The 20441-nt window shown below is 42.9% G+C and overlaps 1 protein-coding gene across 2 annotated transcripts; it reads left to right on the top strand.

The window, feature by feature from the left end:
- Nucleotides 1-7893: 7893 nt before the first annotated feature.
- Nucleotides 7894-14917, top strand: idi1.L (isopentenyl-diphosphate delta isomerase 1 L homeolog). 2 transcript variants are annotated; one of them, XM_018266620.2, is made up of 5 exons: nt 7894-8310; nt 9383-9543; nt 10228-10320; nt 11731-11861; nt 13728-14917. In XM_018266620.2, exons 1-5 carry the CDS (start codon nt 8171-8173, stop codon nt 14043-14045), a joined length of 843 nt encoding a protein of 280 aa, XP_018122109.1. In that variant the 5' UTR covers nt 7894-8170; the 3' UTR covers nt 14046-14917.
- Nucleotides 14918-20441: the final 5524 nt, after the last annotated feature.

The following is a 20441-nucleotide window of genomic DNA, read 5'->3' as shown; positions in this document are numbered from 1 at the left end:
TTCCGCTTTACAATGACAGCACTTACTCCTTTTTTTTCCTGATCACGTCTAATTCCGATGATGTCACTTGCGGTTAACAGCAATTTCTGATTCTTGATGGACAGCGGGTTGCGAGTACCAGTTGTGGATAAGGTACTTGCGGGTCGGGTAGCGGCAGGGGTGCTTCGCCAATGAGGCGAGTTGAGGCTGTCACCTCAGGCGGCAGCACCCCACTAGGTACCAGGGGCAGCAAAAATGCTGCCCCTGGTACTTTAAGAGCGAATTTCTGGGGGAGGGGGGGGCAGCAGCAACTGCGGAGGGGCCAGGATCGCCCCTGGGTAGCGGTTCCAAGCGGGTAAGAATACAGGTTGGTTGGGTCCGGGTTGCGGATTGCAGGTTGCGGGTACGGGTCGAGTTCGGGTCCCAAAAAATGGACCCGCGTAGGACTCTTACTTGAAGTTCCTAAACCTGACTGTTTTACCAACCTGACTGTCCCTTCTCAACCTGTCAGTTAGAGTTTCTAATGCTAATGCACTACTGCTGCACAAATGTAGTGTAGTAAGAAAGGTAATGTAAAAGCATCAGGCAAATACTTTTAAGGCAAAATTATAAATAGCATTCAAAGAAAATGTTATGATAGATAATAAGGAACAGTAATATCAAAAAATGAAAGTTTTTTAAAGTAATACAAATATACTGCAGTGTTGCCCTGCACTAGTAAAACTGCTGTGTTTGCTTCAGAAACACTACTATTGTTTATATAAATAAGCTGCTGTGTAGCAATGGGGGCAGCCATTCAAAGGAGAAAAGGCTCAGGTTAAACAGCAGATAGCAGATAAGCTCTGTAGAACATAATGGTGGTATCTGTTATCCACTATTCAACCTGTGCCATATAGACTTTTTTCAATTTCTGCCATTGCTACTCAGCAGCTTGTTTATATGAACTATAGTAGTGTTTCTGAATCAAACACACCAGTTTTACCAGTGCAGGGCAACACTGCATTATATTTTCATTACTTTAAAACACTTTAATTTTTTTGTGTTACTGTTCCTTTAACTCTCCTTGCAGAGTCATCGCAGCGGATCTCACGGGCGTCAACTTCGCATGCACCAACTGCACATGCACCGACTGTGCATGCACCGATACGCAGCTCAGGGGGTTTATTTCTCCTTTAAAATAAAGAAATAAGTCTTAATCAAACACTTGAGTTAAGTATGCCATTAATGTGTTTCTTTTGGAAAACTCTGTTGTCATAGAACTTAGCAGCTGGGAAGAAATAATGACTCATTTCCCTGTCATATGGGTCAGCACTGACCTGAGGCCTGAGATGCCAAGTCCAGATGGGACTGAATAGGAGGTTGAAAGCAAAAATGCACTGCTGATTGTTTGTGATTGGCTGATAGGGCTGTGTGTTGTTATGTCCTGCAGGAACAAACATTATTATTGAGAAGTAACACACTCTCTTATATACAGTATATACTATCTGTGGTTATCCATAGATAGTCTCCCCGAAGAAGAGGCTATTTATTACCAGGTGACTAAATCTTCCCAAATCTGAGTGTGTGTCTCTGCCCTAAAGGATGAAGGGCAAGGTCACACAAAGGGGCAAATTCACTAAGGCGCGAAGTGCCGAACGCTAGCGTTAATTCGCTAGCGTTTGGCATTTTCGCTACTGCGCAAATTCACTAACAAACGCTGGCGTAGTTTCGCTAGTGTTACTTCGCAACCTTACGCCAGGCGAATCTTCGCTAGCGACGAAACTACGCAAATTCACTAACTTGCGCAGTGTAGTGAACGCTACCTTTTACGCTAGACTTCCTTCGCCACCTCAGACCTGGCGAATCGCAATAGAGTAGATAGGGATTGTTTAAAAAAAAGTCAAAATTTTTTCTAAGTCCCAAAAAACGCTGGCGTGTTTTCTACATGATGGCTGATAGGCTGAAAAAGATCGAAAAAATTTTGGGGCTCCCCTTCCTCCCCCCTACATTTCCTGACTCATGGCAACTTACCTAGACAGTGGGCACATGTGTAGGGCAAAATAAAATTTTTATTTGCAGATTTGAAGGTTTTCTAGGCATTTGTAGTGCAGATACGTGTTCCTCCATTGAAATTTGAATTTCGCGCCGTATGCAAATTAGCCTTCGCTAGCGCAACTTCGCTTTATATAGCGAAACAACGCTAGCGCAACTCCGCAACCTTACGCTACCCCTGTGCGCAATCCATCTCTCGAGAGTTTGTCCACCATATTGAAAATATGCGACGTATTTCACATATTTTGGCGGTGTATTTCCAAACCTGCAAATCCCATAGAGTTCAATAATATGGCATTCCTTGGTGTATTGGCTAGTGATGTGCGAACTTGTCCCATTTCGATTCGCGGAAAAATTTGTTGCAAACTTCAGTGACTTCAGAAATCGCAAGTGATTCTTATGCCACCCCGCCGGTCAGGGCCAGAACTATGGGTAGGCAGAGTAGGCACGTGCCTAGGGTGCAAAGCTGGGAGGGCGCCAGGCACGTACCTCCTCTGCCGCCTACCCCAAGTCCGGTTCCCTTCTCTTGCCAACTCAATATGTGTTTTTCGCGATTTGTGCGCTTCTGCGCATGTGCACGCGAGCGCAAATTCGCGCATGCGAGCACTGATTCGCGCATGCGCACGCGTGCTAATTCGCACAGGTGCCGCGGCTGGCGGGCCTGCCTAGGGCGCCTGGCCAGCGTGGCCCAGTACTGCCGCCGGTGATTCGAATTCTGGACAGCGAGAAGGCATTTTGGGGAAATTAGTCACCCAAAGAAGAAAATATTTGTCGCTGGGCGACTTTTCTCCCCGTCTGCCATTACCCATAAAGTCAATGGGCATTTTTTCTTCTGGCGACTTTGTTTGTCCTAATGCATTAAAGTCAATGGGCGTGTTTTCTTATAGTGACTTTTTCTCTCCAAATGCATTAAAGTCAATGGGCGTTTTTTCTTATGGTGACTTTTTTCTCCAAATGCATTAAAGTCAATGGGAATTTTTTCTTTTGGGCGTTTGTTCTGAGAATTTTCTCCCCAGTTTTTTGAAAAAATTCGCACATGGTGAAATTCGGAATTTAGCCGCAAATCCATGGCTGGCGAATAAACTAGTATTGGGGTTTCTGCTGAAAAACGCAAATACTGGTGTGGTGTGTCGGATGTTGGCTCGCAAGTGCCCCATGGGAATTGCTATAGTGCATATTCCATTATTTTCAATAGGCCATCATTTTATGCGTATTTACACTTCACTGCAGGAACAAACAGCGCCCTGAATTCCTCACCCCCCAACACAGAACCCTATTCTCTAGTTGTATACGTAATGCAGTTATGTGACTATGCATCCCTTTCACCTCTCCCAATTCAATCCCCAAAGCCCTTTATTTTCATCTGTTGTTAGAAGTGTCACTTTTGTGTGAGAAATTCTAAAGTCTAACCACTAATATATACATATATACATATAGCAGCAGCAGCACCGATGAAATAAAGTGGTGTGTGTGCCTGTAATAGTGTGTCACGCTGTCCAATTATGTTCGTTACAATAAATGAAAAAAGAACAACTGACAGACTGAACATATGGTCTGTGGTGCATCTGGCAGAAATACATTTTATCAGAAGAAAGCTTTATCGCAAATATATAAAGTTTTCAGTGGCACCAAATCCTGTGAACTAAAGTACAGCTGTGCGCTGTAATTCAGTTCATTTAAAGGAGGAACTCCACGATGCGTGTGGAGCCGACATGTCGCCATGCGACGAAACGCATGCCACGTGTCAGATGTTATGAAGAAACAGGAAGTGAAGGCGAAAGCAGCGCGCTGCGTTTTCATCCGACAGTCGGATAAATGTCGTTTTTACCTGCGATTTCTCCTTGACTTCCTGTTGCTTCATAACATCTGATGTCGCATGCGTTTCATCGTATGGAGACGTGTCAGCTCCAGACGCATCGTGGGGTTCCTCCGTTAGTTTCATGTTGCCTTTATTAGTAGCCTAAATTATAGAGAGCACCCAACGGACAAACTGTAAACAAAATGTTTAGTGCATCTGGCACATATACACAGAGTATCTGGAACCCAATATGTGCTGGGAAGGCTCTTGCTGCCATGCTGGAACAGTTCACGAGTGGTTGTTATTGCCTCCTAGCAGGCCCGGACTGGCAACCTGTGGGGGTTCTGGCAAATGCCAGAGGGGCTGCTATAAGGTCCCATAGAAAGTCAGTATTTAGTGGGCTGGTAGGGGCTGTTAGTGCCTCTGTGTGGGCTCTGTGTACCTGAAATGCCAGGGCCTATTTTAATTCTCAGTCCGGATCTGCCTCCTAGTCTTTAACTGTGGCACTAATCACAAGCAAACTAAAGGTAGCCATACTTGGAGAGATATTTTATTCTGGTTGGCTCCTCAACAACCTGTGCCATATATATGCATATATATTTTAAAAACTGTCCTTCTCGCTGCCACTCACCTGTTACCTGTACAGTCAAAAATAGTCAGCACAACCTTGTTGAATCTTCTTACTTTCTTTAGATGGGTGCAGGTTCTCCAGTGGCCACTTTCCACCAGCAAATACAGATAAAGTACGATATGAACAGCACCACAATTCTTATAGAAGTTAAAATGCCTTTATTGCTCAAGTGACGGGCATTACCGCAACGTTTCAGGCCTCATTTGGCCCTTTTTCATAGCTTGAAAAAGGGCCAAATGAGGCCTGAAACGTTGCGGTAATGCCCGTCACTTGGGCAATAAAGGCATTTTAACTTCTATAAGAATTGTGGTGCTGTTCATATCGTACTTTGACTCACCTGTTACCTGTCACGCCTCCCTCTAACAGGTGGAAAATTCAGATGCTAACAATATTCAGCAGCATTATTACTCATTCATGATTGGGTTACATTATGCTGGGTTACAGCACTTTTACTCGCAGTCAGGTGCATAACTACAGAGGAAACAGACCCAGGAGGTATAGGGGCCCCATGAGGCCCTAACTCATGTACAATTTCAATAAATTTTGCTAAAACAGGTCAACCTCTAGACATTTTGGGGGCCTGAAAAATAATTTGCTGTGGGGCTTAGTAATATCAATCTACGCCACTGCTACCAATATTCTTAGGGCTATATTATGCTGGATAACATTATTATTACCAAAAGTAGTTCTTGAGTAACATCATGCTGAATTACAGCATTGTTACTTACAATATTCCTTGGGTTTTATTATGCTGGGTTACATTATTATTATTACTCAAATAGTTCTTGAATTACATTATGCTGAATTACAGCACTGTTACTCACAATAGTCCTTGGGATGTATTATGCTGGAATACATTATCATTATTACTCAAAGTAGTTCTTGGGTTACACTATGGGTCATACTATTGTGACTCACAATAATTCTTGAATTACACCATACTGGGTTACATTATTACTCAGAATAGTTCTTGGGTTATGTTAGCAGTAGTAGTTCTTGGGTTACATTATGCTGGGTTACAGCATTGTTACTCAGTAGTTTGTAGGTTACTGCTTCTGGGTTATGGTATTGTTGCTTACATTATTCCTTGGTTTACCTTAGTATTGCTAACAATAGTTTTTGGGTAACATTATTGTTAAACTGGCCATACACATTCCGATTTTAGTCATGGTATGGCGAACGTTCGGATATTGATTATATGCTTTAATGACATGATCTAAGACTAAAGTTCAGATTGAAACTGTAGGATTGAAGCAGGAAAAAATTACAAATCAGACAATGTTCTGGCCATTTAACTGACAAACAAATCTGCGGGTTTTGGCAAATGCCAGAGGGGCTGCTGTAAGATGCCATAGACACTTACTATTTATTGGGCTGGTGAGGGCATCTATATACTTGGAATGCCAGGGCCTATTTTGACTCCCAGTTAGGGTTGCCACCTTTTATGAAAAAAAATAACGGCCTTCCAATATTCTTGCTATTTTTTCCTATCAATAACATTGGCATCAAGCATAATTTTTACCGGCCAGGTGGCAACCCTACTCCCAGTCCAGACCTGGTTAGTTAAGGTGGCCATAAATGGGCAGATTAAAACTGCCGATATCAGTATTTTAGACCGATTCGGTAGCTTATCTGCCAGGGACGGATTTACATAGCAGGCACCCCTAGTACTACTGCTGTTCATCGCATGTCCCCTCCCCTTCCTTTGTGAACATGCACATATTTTCAGCATAGGGTTGCCACCTTTTCCCCCAGTGGAGATCGGGCAGGGCCATGATGTACAGTATAGGGGGATGGCCGTGATGCGGAGTGGTGGGACCAGGGCCGCCGACAGGGGGGACAAGCGTACCGGGCCCGGGCATGAAGGGGGGCCCGGCAGCGCTGCATTTTTTTGAAGATCCGGGCCCCCCTTACGAGCGCCCGAGCCGTACGACTTGCCTCTTCAGTGCCGAATGCGGAAGTGCCGAAAAGCCGAAGCCGATGCGACGAAAAGACCCGAAGTCACGGAAAAAGCCGAAGTCCCGAAGTCACGAAGCGCCGAAAAGACCCGAAGTCACGAAAACAGCCGAAGCCGAAGTCCTGAAGCAGCGCAAAGATCCGAAGTCACGAAAACAGCCGAAGTCCTGAAGCGGTGAAAAGACCCGAAGTCACGAAAGGAGGCGAAGTTGAAGTACTGAAGCCATGAGTTCAATCCTACTGAACACCAGTTTGTGTTTTTTTTTTTTTTTAATCCCCTGGCCACCAATGTATTATTTTAATATTCTATAGGCCCCTGCCACCAATCTTTTTTTTAAAACTTTTGTTTTTGGGGCCCCAATTTTTTTTTTAACTCGTAAGGGGCCCCTTGCCACCATTGTTTTTTTTTGGGGTTTTTTTTTTTAAAAAAAATTAATTTTCTTTTTGGTGGCCCCAAATTTTTTTAACTTGTAAGGGGGCCCCTGCCACCAGTTTTTTTTTTTTTTCAAAAAAAAATTATTATTTTTTTAAATTTTTTTGGGGCCCCAATTTGTTTTTAACTTGTAAGGGGGCCCCTGCCACCATTTTTTTTTTTTTCAAAAAAATTTTTTTTTTGGGGCCCCAATTTGTTTTTAACTTATAAGGGGGCCCCTGCCGCCAATGTTTTTTTTTTTTCAAAAAAAATTAATTTTTTTTCAAATTTTTTTTTGGGGCCCCAATTTGTTTTTAACTTATAAGGGGGCCCCTGCCGCCAATGTTTTTTTTTTTTTTCGCCCTCCGAAACGTTGTGTGACGCAATAAACACACCAGGGGTAGGACCCCGGTTTAATTCGCTTTGTGTGCCAGCCTGTTCTTTCTTCTCCTGTGATTAAGGACCGCATCAGCTACGACCCGTTGACGCCCATTCTCGAATATCTCGATATCGCCCTGCCTTTGGGGGAAGATCCGATCGTTTGGCGAACTTGCCAAACAAGCAGATCTTATCATGTATGGTCACCTTTCCGCCCCTGCAAATGACCCCTTTCCATGGTACAAAAATTGTTAATGTGATTATTCAGATCCCTCAAATGGTCATAAAATTGTACAAAATAGATGTGTGTATTGCCAGCTTTACTCAAAGTAATCAGTGGGATTACAGGCTGCCTGTACCCTACTACGTGCCCTAGGGAAGGGGTGAGTGAACACTCCAATGAGGAGGGAATGTAAACAGTTGTTGCTAATGAAGGCGCTGAAGTAAATCATGTACAGGAATGAGGCGGGCTGGTAACTAGTGATTTATTGAAGGAGTTGGGATCTTTGTAGAGCGGGACTACCGTTATTTAGAATACACGGAATTTGTGGGGAATGAAGCGATTAGGAACAGTAAAATCAGTGTTAAAAGTCACACACACCGCCGGCACAGCAACGAACAAGTTTTCATGTAAAGGCGTGGCCTTTCACATGCGAAACAAATTTAGGGCGTGGCTTGTCAACTACAACAGGAGCGTGACGCGGGGCTGGGCGATTACTTTTTGCACGCTCTCTGACGTATATGCCAGTAAAACGCTTTCTATCAGATTGCTGCGCGGTTTTTAAGAAGTAAAAGGGCCCTCGCTGTGTCTCCCTCCGCCTAGCTCCTCTTTACTCTATCTCAGCGCTCCGAATGCCCGTTCTATAGCCACCAGACACTCCTGGCGTGTTGAGAATCGGCAGATGGTCCGACGTATCAGTGCCTACTTTCCATTGGTCGGGAAAGTCTGGGGAGCTGGGCGGGCGGATATTTAATTGGTGACAAGATGTTGAGCTGCGCTCTAATTGGTCGGAAGGTAGTCCAAGGGGCGGGAGCTTGTCTGTTTCTGAGACGCGGTAGGGGACACCTGGCTGTCAGTGCTGGGCTGCGGCAGAGTGCGGCTGATAAGTGGCGAGAGTCTGGTTGGTGAGTATGAGGCTCCTTATTGTCAGTGCTGAGAGGCTTCTGTTACTTCAGATATGAGAGAGAACCACCCAGCGTCTTCCTTTATACTTTTCAGTGTTGCACGCACTGCATTGTGGGACTCGCAATTGAGGAGCCCTGTCAGACTGTAAGGGGGTTAATTTAATAAAAGGCCCTAAGCTTTTCCAAGAGCAGTAACCGATAGCAACCAATGAGAATGTAGCATTTACTGGTCACCTGTTTAAAAGCAAACATCCTATTGGTTACTGCTCCTGGGCAAACATAATGCCTTTATTACATATGGGTATAAGTGTCTGTATGGGGGCAGGGCCAGTTGGTTTGGGGCCCTGTCTGTATCACATGTTCCAATAGGCTGCCTGCCCATAACATATTGTGTAGCATGTGCCAGTGGATATATAGGAATGTGCAACATGTAAAGCTGAGGCTGCTATTGAGCTGCAACATCCCACTAGGGTACAGTGGGAATTCTGGGAGTTGTAGTTCAGTCATAGCTGCCCCTCCTTCCCCATACTGTAAAGCACTACCTTCCCACAGTGCCACGGCCTTCCTAATCTCTTACTCCATCCCTTACACCTTATTTTAAGGACATAGGTCCCAGTGGGTATAGAATGGGGGTCTAATTTTTTTAGTAATGCTCCATGTCAGTGTTTCCAAACTAGGGATGCACCGAATACAGGATTCGGCCAGGATTCAGCCGAATCATATGTAAATTAGGGGCGGGTAGAGAAATCACAGGACTTTTCATCACATCCACTTTTTCCTTTACTTCCCTTTATTTGCATATGCAAATTAGGATTCGGTTCGGTATTTGGCCGAATCTTTCACCAAGGATTTGGGGATTCAGCCGAATCCCAATTAGTGGATTCTTTGCATCCCTACTCCAAATTCCTACAAACAAAGCACCATTCACAGTTCTCACAGCTGAAGGCTGTCCTTGGCTGTTGGTAGCTGTAGTTCAACAACTAAATGCCCAGCTGTTATTTTCACATGTGTTTCATTCTGGAAATATTTTAACATGGTCTCTTTTTTTTTTTTTTTTTTTCCCCACTAGTAGGCAGAGGAATAGCAGAAAGATGCCGGAAATAAACACAGACTCGCTGGACAAGCAGCAGGTGATGCTCCTGGCTGAGATGTGCATACTTATCAACGAGGAAGACCAGAAGATCGGAGAAGACACAAAGAAAAACTGCCATCTAAACAGCAACATCGATAAGGGTTAGTTCCCCTTTAGTAAATAAAAAAAAAGCCCCCCGAACTGCTTTAGAAGGTGAAAAATTACACTTAACACTTCAATAATAGAAAAATGGTGACACATAGAATATAGAAAGTATTTGGAAAAAGTCGTTATTTCTGGTGATCTATCTGAAAACAACTAGTTGTTTGAACAACCCCTTTAAAGGAACAGTAACGTCAAAAAATAAAAGTGTTTTAAAGTAATGAAAATATAATGCAGTGCTGCCCTGCACTGGTAAAACTGATTTGTTTGCTTAAGAAACACTACTATTGTTTATATAAATAAGCTGCTGTATAGCAATGGGGGCAGCCATTCAATAGAGAAAAGGCTCAGGTTACACAGCAGATAGCAGATAAGCTCTGTCTGTCTAAGGGTGTTATCTGTTATCCATTTGTTAACCTGTGCCATATAGCCGTTTTTCAATTCCCGCCATTGCGCCACAGCAGCTTGTTTATATGAACTATAGTAGTGTTTCTGAAGCAAACAGATCAGTTTTACCAGTGCAGGGCAACAGTACATGATATTTTCATTACTTTAAAACACTTTCATTTTTTGGTGTTACTGTTCCTTTAAAGGAGGCACCATATGTGATGTATAGCTGCCTATATGAATCCTCTTTCCTGTTGCCAAGCGGAAGTGTAAAACCAGCTCTTTCATTACTACAGGCATGCTCCACCGAGCATTCAGCGTCTTCCTGTTTAACTCTGAAAACAAGCTATTACTGCAGCAAAGGTCTGATGCCAAAATCACATTTCCAGGTTGGTATTTTTAAAGCAAATTTAAATGATTAAGTTTAACCCATGAGCAGCAATTCTTTTAAAGGGATACTGCCATTCTTAAATGATTCCTTTTAATTTCCATCTGGAAACAAAGCAGTGCAAGGTTTGGAGTAGTAAAGTCCACCTTTGGGTTATATATGATAACGAGATATATATAAAATAATAATATACATATGAGATCTGTTATCTGGAAAACCTTTATCCAGAAAGCTCAGAAAGGCAGTCTCACATAGACTCCATTGTATCCGAATAATCCAATTTAAAAAAAAAACGTAACTTGTACTTGATCCCTACTAAGATATAATTAATCCTTATTGGAAGCAAAACCAGCCTATTGGGTTTATTTAATGTTTACATGATTTTCCAGTAGAATTATGCATGAAGATCCACACCAAGTAGAAGAATCAGGAGCCAGATGTTAAAAACTTTTTGCATTTTATTTTCCATAATTTAAAAGCAAGGGCCTGACTCGTTTCGTGTCTACTTAGGGGCAGAGTTATCAAAGGTCGAGGTGAATATTCAAATTCAAAAAATTCGAATTTCAAGCTATTTTTTGTGTACTTCGAATAGAGAATAGTCCAAATATCGATTTGAATTTGAAAAAAAATGTAAAAATTCGAATATCGAAATTTATCATGTACTTTCTCTTTAAAAATTCGACCATTCGACATCTAAAACCTGACGAATTGCTGTTTTAGCCTGTGGGGGACCTCCTAAACCCCATTTGGAGTTAATTGCTGGACTTCAAAAAAGAATAGAAGTTTTTTTTTTTGGGAAAAACTTTGATTCGATTGAATGCGCTATTACTTCGATTCGTACAATTCGAATTCTGCCGAATAGTTAATTTTGGTTGGTCTTTTTGAATTCGAATTTTGAAGTTTTTCAGATTCGAAATTCGACCCTTGATAAACATGTTCCTTAGTCATAGAAAAACTAACTTTTAACATCTGGCTCCTGATTCTTCTACTTGGTGTGGTTCGGCCTGTGCCAGCCTCTTTTGATGTTTCCTGGTGTTTGTTCCCTCTGCTGAAGGTCTGGGGTGTGTGCACCCGGGCCCACCGGATAACGGGTCCCGAGCATTCTGCATAACGGGTCCCGAGCATTCTACATAATGGGTCCCGAGCATTCTGGATAACGGGACCCGAGCATTCTACATAACGAGCCCCGAGCATTCTGGATAACGGGCCCCGAGCATTCTGGATAACGGGGCCAGAGCATTCTGGATAACGGGTCCCATACCTGTAATAATGTATACATTTTCTCTGGTGTTTAAACTAAGCATCTGTATGAGCTATGAGAGGTTTTCTTCTAACCAACCCAAAAAGAGCCAATAAAACGGAACTAAATGAGGTCTCATTCGTACTGAAAGTGCATGATTTTGTCACATAGGCTGCTACACAAACACTTGCTGCAGTCACCCACTAAATACCCCCCAGGAGACGGAGGAAGAGAATTCCATTGGGGTGAGGAGAGCAGCACAGAGACGACTGAAAGCTGAACTGGGGATCCCCATGGAGCAGGTGAAACTCTTATTTATAGTACTGAGGCCTTAGCCCTGACATTTTGTGCTTCCACTTTATCTGATTTCATATAGATAGGGCAGTGTCATTATGCAAGTGCAGTACTATAGCAACACACCGAAATACAGTAACACACCGAAATATCGTAACTCCTATAAATATAGAGGGAACTTTCTGCTCCGGCCTTTATCCACTCTTGGATTGTAGCCGACAATCAGAGCCAAAATATATCCAGCTGCTTGTTGGCTGCCTTCAGCCGTCCTACTTTCACTGACCTTATTCCAAATACGTTGAAGACGGACCTCTGCAACAGATTTCTATTTTCATTGCCGGATAGTTAAAGAAACAGTAACACCAAAAAAATTAAAGTGCATTAAAATAATAAAAAATATAAAGTACTGATTGAGCTTCTCTCGTACAACTGGTATGTTTGCTGCAGAAACTCTACAATAGTTAGCCATGGGGGCAGTTATTCAAAGGGAAAAAAGGCACTGCATACTCAACAGATAAGCTTTGTAGTATACAATAGGATTGTTCAGAACTTATCTGCGATCCATTGTGTATACTGTGCTTGAATGGCTGCCCCCATGGCTACGCAGCAGCTTGTTTATATGAACTATAGTAGTACTTATCTGTTATCTACTGTGTATCCTGTGCTTGAATGGCTGTCCCCATGGCTACATTGCAGTCTGTTTATATAAACTATAGTAGTACTTATCTGTTATCTACTGTGTATCCTGTGCTTGAATGGCTGCCCCCATGGCTACACAGCAGCTTGTTTATATAAACTATAGTAGTACTTATCTGTTATCTACTGTGTATCCTGTGCTTGAATGGCTGCCCCCATGGCTACACAGCAGCTTGTTTATATAAACTATAGTAGTACTCATCTGTTATCTACTGTGTATCCTGTGCTTGTCGTATGATGGCTTCCCCATATCAGGGAGTGTTGTTATGCCAGATATAACATACCATGCACATAGCACAGTTTTCTTCTCACAGTAGATAAGTGTAATGTTAATATAGATATGATAGGTATGTGATCCGTTATTTGGAAACCAGTTATCCAAAAAGCTCCGAATTAAGGGAAGGGTGTCTCCTATAGACTCCATTATCCAATTTTTTTTAAATGATTATCTTTTTCTCTGTAATAATAAAATAGTGCTTTGTACTTGATCCCAACTAAGATATAATTAATCCTTATTGGAAGCAAAATCAGCCTATTGGGTTTAAGTATGAAGATTCAAATTATGGAACGATCCCCTATGCAGAAAACCCCAGGTACCATGCATTCTGGATAACCGGTCCTGTACCTGTATTTACATATTATATGCAACCCCTTTGCTGTTAATTACTCAGTCTCTGCTCTAAACAGTAATAATAGTCTATGAAGCTCACTAGAGTAAACATGGGCCAAATGCTGCCTGTCTTGTACTAACCTACTTCTGCCACTAACTCCTTTGGCTGACAGTTGGGTGCAAGGAGTACAGGTATGGGACCTGTTATCCAGAATACCCTAGGTCCTGAGAATTCTGGATAACATCTTTCTGTAATTTGGATCTTCATGCTTTAATTATACTAGAAAATCATGTAAACATTAAATAAACCCAATAAACTGGTTTTACTTCCAATAAGGATTAATTATATCTTAGTTGGGATCAAGGACAAGCTACTGTTTTATTATTACACAGAACAAGGAAATAATTAAAAAAAAAAAATAAGATTTGATTATAATGCAGTCTATGGGAGACAGCCTTTCTGTAATAGGAGCTTTCTGGATAATGGGACTCCAGATAACTGATCCCATACCTGTACGACATCAGAAGGTTCTGGAGCTCAATGGAGGAAATCTATTTTTCATTACAGGTGATGCCAGATGAGCTGAAGTACCTGACCCGTATTCATTACAAAGCTCAGTCAGATGGAATCTGGGGAGAACATGAAATCGATTATATCCTATTTGTGCAGAAGGACGTGGCGCTAGATCCCGACCCGAATGAGATCCAAACCCATTGTTATGTGTCGAAGGAAGATCTCAAACAGTTGCTGGAAAAGGCTAAAGGCGGGGAAGTAAAGATCACCCCATGGTTCCAGCTCATTGCAGATACTTTTCTCTTTAAATGGTGGGATAATCTGCAGAACTTGGAGAAGTTTGAGGACCACGATAAAATCCATCGAATGTGAGCGGGACGGAGGAGGTGGAGCATGGACTGCGGGAGGCGGGCAGATTCTGGGGCAGCTTTTCCGATCTGTCTGTGGCTTGCTATGGAGTCACCTTCAGATCCCAGTAGTTCATCTGCAGCAGTTTGTGATCATTAGTATTTAGTGAGCTGGTTAAGTTAGAGCCTGAAACCCCAGAGTATCCCCTGTTATAAAGGGAATGAGGCATCGGGGAGTGGGTAGGTACTGGGGGGCATCACTTGAACTACCCAAGCAATAGGCCCATCTTTCAACTCTCACTAATGCTATGCTACTGGGTGAACTACATTTAATATTTAACAACTGTTGGAATGGGAGTCCTTTCTTAACCCTTAAACTGCCGATTATTTGTGCCTCTCTTTGGGAGTGAGTGGGTTAAAGGGCTTTGCCACAGAACAAATTAGTGTTGATTTGACATTACTGATTGGAGCAGAGAAATCAACAGAAAAGGGGTTGCATATAATATGTAACTACAGGTACGGGACCTGTTATCCAGAATGCATGGGACCTGGGGTTTTCTGGATAAGGGAACTTTCTGTCATTTGGATCTTCATACCTTAAACCTAATAAAAAAAAATTAAACCCAATAGGCTGGTTTTACCTCCAATAAGAACTAATTATATCTTAGTTGAGATCAATTACAAGGTAATGTTTTATTATTACAGAGAAAAACAAATCATTTAAAATTTTTGGATAATGGAGTCTATAGGAGACATTCAGAAAGCTCAGAATTATGGGAAGGCTAACTGGTTTCTGGATCCCATACCTGTAGGTATTTTGTTTGTTTAACGTGTAGGCATTGGTTTTCATGATGTTTACTAAAGCTCTGAACTAATTAAATAATTATTTAAAAATCATTTGATTTCTGGTGTATGATATGGGTTTTTTTTTTTTACAATATTTTCATGTAGACTGCACATTAGTCTCCATATTGCTATATCTCAAAGGGGTGGTTCAACTTTAATTTAAATTTCTAGTATGTTATAGAATGGCCAGATCTAAGCAACTTTTCAATTGGTCTTCATTACTTGTTATAGTTTTTGAATTATTTGCCTTCTTCTTTTGACACTTTCCAGCTTTCAAAAGGGGGTCACTGACCCCATCTAAAAAACAAATGCTCTGTAAGGCTACAAATGTATTTTTTATTGCTACTTTTTATTACTCCTCTTTCTATTCAGGCCTCTCCTATTCATATTCCAGTCTCTTATTCAAATCAATGCATGGTTCCCAGGGGAATTTGGACCATAGCAACCAGACTGCTGAAATTGCAAACTGGAGATTTGCTGAATAAAATACTAAAAGTTATCTCAAAGGTGAACAACCCTTTTAAGATTGCTGTAAGTAGATCATTATACAGAATCAGTTTTGTTAAAGGGGTAGTTCCCCTTCCAACATTTTCAGTTCAGCTGTTTTCAGCTAATTCACCTGAAATAATTTCTTTTCAGTCCCTTTCTATTTGTGACCGTTATTTATGATATTGAAGTTTGTTTAGTTACATTTTTCACCTTCGTATGTCGAAAGCAGCCCTGGGGGGGGGGGGGGTTGCCGACCCGTAAACTGTTCTAAATTGATACATTTAGAATCCCTGAGTTTCATTACAGGCAGCTGTTAGAATTGATACAATAGTTGCTAATACTCCAGAGATGCTGCTGAGAAATGGATCAACTCAATGTTGCAAAATTGTTACAGCGCAGAATATGCACCTGAAATACTGAGCTGCCAGAATGAAACAGCAGAGACAGGGACATTTAACTTGGAAAACATGGAAAACTATTGAAAAATGTCTATTTCTGGTGGACAATCTGAAAACAACGGAACTAAAAGAAGTGGTTTGGAAGGTGAACAACTCTTTGAACCTGTCAAAACTATTCTCCATAGGGGAAAAAAAAAATTGAGCGGGCTGGGAAGAAATAATCATGTGATTCATTCCCCCCCTCCTGTCCAAATACAGTCGTTTCGGCAATAGCTGACAGGACTGAATGCTTCTGAAAATAATTCAGATGAGATGAGTGTGGCAGAGGCCAGGAGCTGGGCAGTGTGAGGGGAGGAGCTGGGCAGTGTGAGGGGAGGAGCTGGGCAGTGTGAGGGGAGGAGCTGGGCAGTGTGAGGGGAGGAGCTGGGCAGTGTGAGGGGAGGAGCTGGGCAGTGTGAGGGGAGGAGCAGTGCGGAAACATTACGGACAATGCACCCGGCAAAATGGTCCAGGGGAGAGTTGGCAAAACACTGTCAGCAAATGGGCCCAATTTAACCACCCACACACTGGGCCAAATTGGGCTCATCAAATCATTAGCCTGGGGGCCAGCGACAAGATCATACAGAAGGGCCTACAGTCCGGTCGGATGAGGCCCCAACATAAGTCAATATGATCCAAATTAGATGGAAAACTCAAACCCACCTGTTTGACAATTTCCCACCAAATATGTGAGCCAGCCTGTTGGTGGGACCCCATACGTGGACCAATAAGCTGTGACCAGTGTCGGACTGGCCCACAGGGATACCAGGAAAACTCCAGGTGGGCCCAGGTGTCAGTGGGCCCTCCTGCTTCTAAACATTTGGCATATTTCATGGTCATTACCTATTTCTATGAGAACAAAGAGACTAAATAGATTGAATAATAGATTATAGTATGTAAAGAAAAGAGACTAGCAGAATAGAGGTTGCATGAGGAGAGGAAGAATAATAGTACTGAGAGTGGGCCCCTGATCTAAGGTCTTTTGGTGGCCCCTGGTCTAAGATTTTTGGGTGGGCCCCTGGTGTCCCAGTCTGTGACTGGGTGTGTTATAATGGCCCATGTATCGGCACCTTCAGATGCATGGCTAAAGGGCAAGTTTAACCCTTCCACAGATTTTTGCATTTTTAGGGTATTCAGAAGACCTCCACATACCCCCAAATTTCACCCTGAAGCACCACTATTCAGCACCCCTAGGAAAGGTCCAAGGCTTTATATCTTGGGAACCTCTGGAATATTTTACTTTCACTCAACTAAGCATGGTAACAGTGCAAAGAAGTTCCATGGAACATGCTAGAAACGCAAAGCTGCTACAGGTAAGGCAACTACTGGTGCAATTTGTAGGGATGTACCGAATCCACTTTTTTGGATTCGGCCGAACCCCCGAATACTTTGCGAAAGATTCGACCGGACCGAATCCTAATTTGCATATGCAAATTAGGGGTGGGAAGGGGAAAACATTTTTTACTTCCTTGTTTTGTGACAAGTAGTCACGTGATTTCCCTCCCTGCCCATAATTTACATATGTAAACTAGGATTCGGCCGAATCCGAATTCTACTTAAAAAGGCCGAATCCCGAACTGAATCCTGGATTCGGTGCATTCCTAGCAATTTGTCGTCATATGTAGAGTCCTGCACAGGGTGATTGCCATAAAGACATCTTGTGTGTCCTCCCTAAAGTCTTACTTAAGCTGGCCATAGATGCAAAGATCAGATCGTACGAATCATCGTACGATCGGACTTTCCCATCTCCCGACCCGCCACTAACCATTCAGATCAAAGTCTTACCAGTCAGATTAGTTAAAGATCAGCAATGTTCTGCCCCTGACAGCAATCGTACGATATCTATGTCCAACCAAAGCTGGTGACAGTCTCCCACTGAAAATCATACGATCGGCAATACACGCAGAGATATTATCGGCAGCCGACAAATTTTCTAACCTGTCCGATCGACCAAACGACCGATCTCCGCCGGACGAAAGATTTCGGGACTCTCCACACGTTCCGAAAATCGTACGAATCCTCGATTCGTACAATCAGATCTTTGCGTCTATGGCCAGCTTAAGACATGAATAAATAAAGACTTGAGATCTCTGGCTACAACCCTTGGATCAAAATACAATATTGTCTTCCACAGACGTGGGGGCACATTTAATTAGCTCGAGTGAATGAATATAAGAAAAAATACTTTGAATTTCGAATGTTTTTTTTGGCTACTTTGACCTTCGACTACGGCTTCGAATCGAACGATTCAAACTAAAAGTCGTTCGACCATTCGATAGTCGAAGTACTGTCTCTTTAAAAAAAACTTCGACCCCCTACTTCGCCAATTAAAACCTACCGAACATCAATGTTAGCCTATGGGGAAGGTCCCCATAGGCTTTCTAACAAATTTCTGATCGAAGGAAAATCGTTCGATTCGAAGGATTTAATCGTTCAATCGAACAAATTAAATCCTTCGACTTCGATATTCGAAGTAGAAGGATTTAACTTTGACAGTCAAATATGGAGGGTTAATTAACCCTCGATATTCGACCCTAAGTAAATGTGCCCCCTAGTGTTCAGGGGCTTCACTTCGGTGCTGTCAAGGGGGCCCTTTGGGTCGAGTACGACTGTACCCCCGTGCCCCCCTGATGGCGGCTCTGAGTATAGGTAAAACTTGAACTCCCTGCATTTGTGTACTTTTCACTTGCACCAAGGAAAGAATCAATGCTCAATACTTGGTTTAAAGGGCATGTAAAGGCCAAAAAAATAAAATCCCATTTTTACTTTCCTTAATGAAAAAGAAACCTATCTCCAATATACTTTAATTAAAAAATGTGTATAAGAAACCTGACTGTATGCAGTGAAATCCTCCCTTCATTTACTGCTGTGGATAGGAATTGTCAGATGGTCCCTAACTGCTGAGCAGGGAAACAATCATACTTATGAACAGCAGGGGGAGCCCACGCCTTACTTCCCAGCCATGCAGAACTCAAGCAGCTTTGTTTATGACGATCCCTAAGCAGCCCAGACCACACTGAGCATGTGCACAGTCTTAGTTTTGCAAAGATGTTTAACAAAGTTACAAGATGGTGACCCCCTGTAGCCAACTTTGAAAGCATAAATTATTTGTTTGATTAGGCTTGTGGTGCAGTAAGTTCATGTTTATATTTAGTATACAAAATACAGCATTTCTAGCCGTATTCTATTTTAGACTTTACATGCCCTTTAGGTACAAGGTTTTGTTGTGCCAATAAGCGATCGGGAGATTGTTTGGTGTCAGATGTATGTCTCAGGTCAAGGTCAATACATAGAGAGTCATTCTACAGCGAAGCCTTTCTAAACCAATGAGAGTGCAACATTATTTAAGCACTGGCCCTAACGATCAGAGAATATTCTGATGGGCATCAGCGGACAACCAAACGCAACACTTGAGGAAGATTCTGATTCAGTGACCAAGAACGTGGTTTCCAAATTCCTCCATGAGTTCAGAAACAGTGAAAGGGTTAGCGACATCAGGTCACCCCCAGGTCTTGATTTCCTGGAGATGACACTTGCCTTCTGCAATTCCAGGTTTGGATGGTCTGATATCACTTTATCATATCAAGATGTTTGCAAAATATATGCCTCAGGGAAAAGGGGCATCGCCTACAGGGGCGCGCCGCCAATGAGGCGAGCTGAGCCGCTCGCCTCAGGCGGCAGCGCCTGAAAGGATTCCAGGGGCGGCAAAAAGCCGCTCCTGCACCTTTAAGAGCCGAATTTCCGGTATTTGAACCGGAAATTCGGCTGTACTATTGCGAGAGAGCGCAATTGCGCTCTCCGCAATAGTGTTTCTGCCTCCCCTCCCGACGCGTAAGTTGGTGAGGGGGGGGCGGCATTTCAGGAGCCGCCTCAGGCTTAGTCAGAATCGCCGCTGATCGCCTACTGAAATGAAAAGGTACTTTGGATTGGTTAGGGGAGCTATAAAATTATATGGGACTCTTAATAAACTAGTGATGTGCGGGCCAGGACATTGGGTTTACCCGCAGGTCGGGCGGATTCGGGCCGACCTCGCACGATTCTTCGCGTGTGGGTTGAGCTCTTCTCCTGCTCTCTGCACCCGCCACCGTCAAATGCCGGCTCCCAACTTTCAGGTTCTTTTATAGACGCTGCGCTTGCTTGCTCCTTTTGTGATGTCATCAGCAGGGCAGGTCTATAAAAGTAACCCGGAAACGCGGATGCAGGCGGCGCAGGCTAAGGGCAGGTTAGGGTCGGGTCACTAAAACCAACCATTTTTCTGGCTTTCAGCAATATGTTGGCTAAGGGCTAAACTACACAAGGAGATATTGATCAGATTGTGTGGGTCAGATTTTATCTGATCTTGACAAGCAACACTAAGCAACAGCACAAGATTTTGTTGGACCCTACAAAATTTGATCCCCCCATAGCTGTAATGTAACATCAGATCAGATAAAGTCTGATGTCTTGCTCATGCACCTACATCCAACATACAAGGGCAGATTTAAAGGGGAAGGAAACCTAGTCGGCGCAAACCCCCCCTCCCGTTTGTTGCCCCCCCTCCCTCCTCCCCCCTGGCCTACCCGTCCCGCTGGGCAAATTCTCCTAACTTGTTACTTACCCTTCTGCGCAGGTCACATCTTCTTCCTGCTGTGAACGGCGTTTTGGCGCAT

The sequence above is a fragment of the Xenopus laevis genome, chromosome 6L (genome assembly GCF_017654675.1).
Source record: "Xenopus laevis strain J_2021 chromosome 6L, Xenopus_laevis_v10.1, whole genome shotgun sequence".
Lineage (NCBI taxonomy): Eukaryota > Metazoa > Chordata > Amphibia > Anura > Pipidae > Xenopus > Xenopus laevis.
This window is presented reverse-complemented; position numbering and strand designations above follow the sequence as displayed.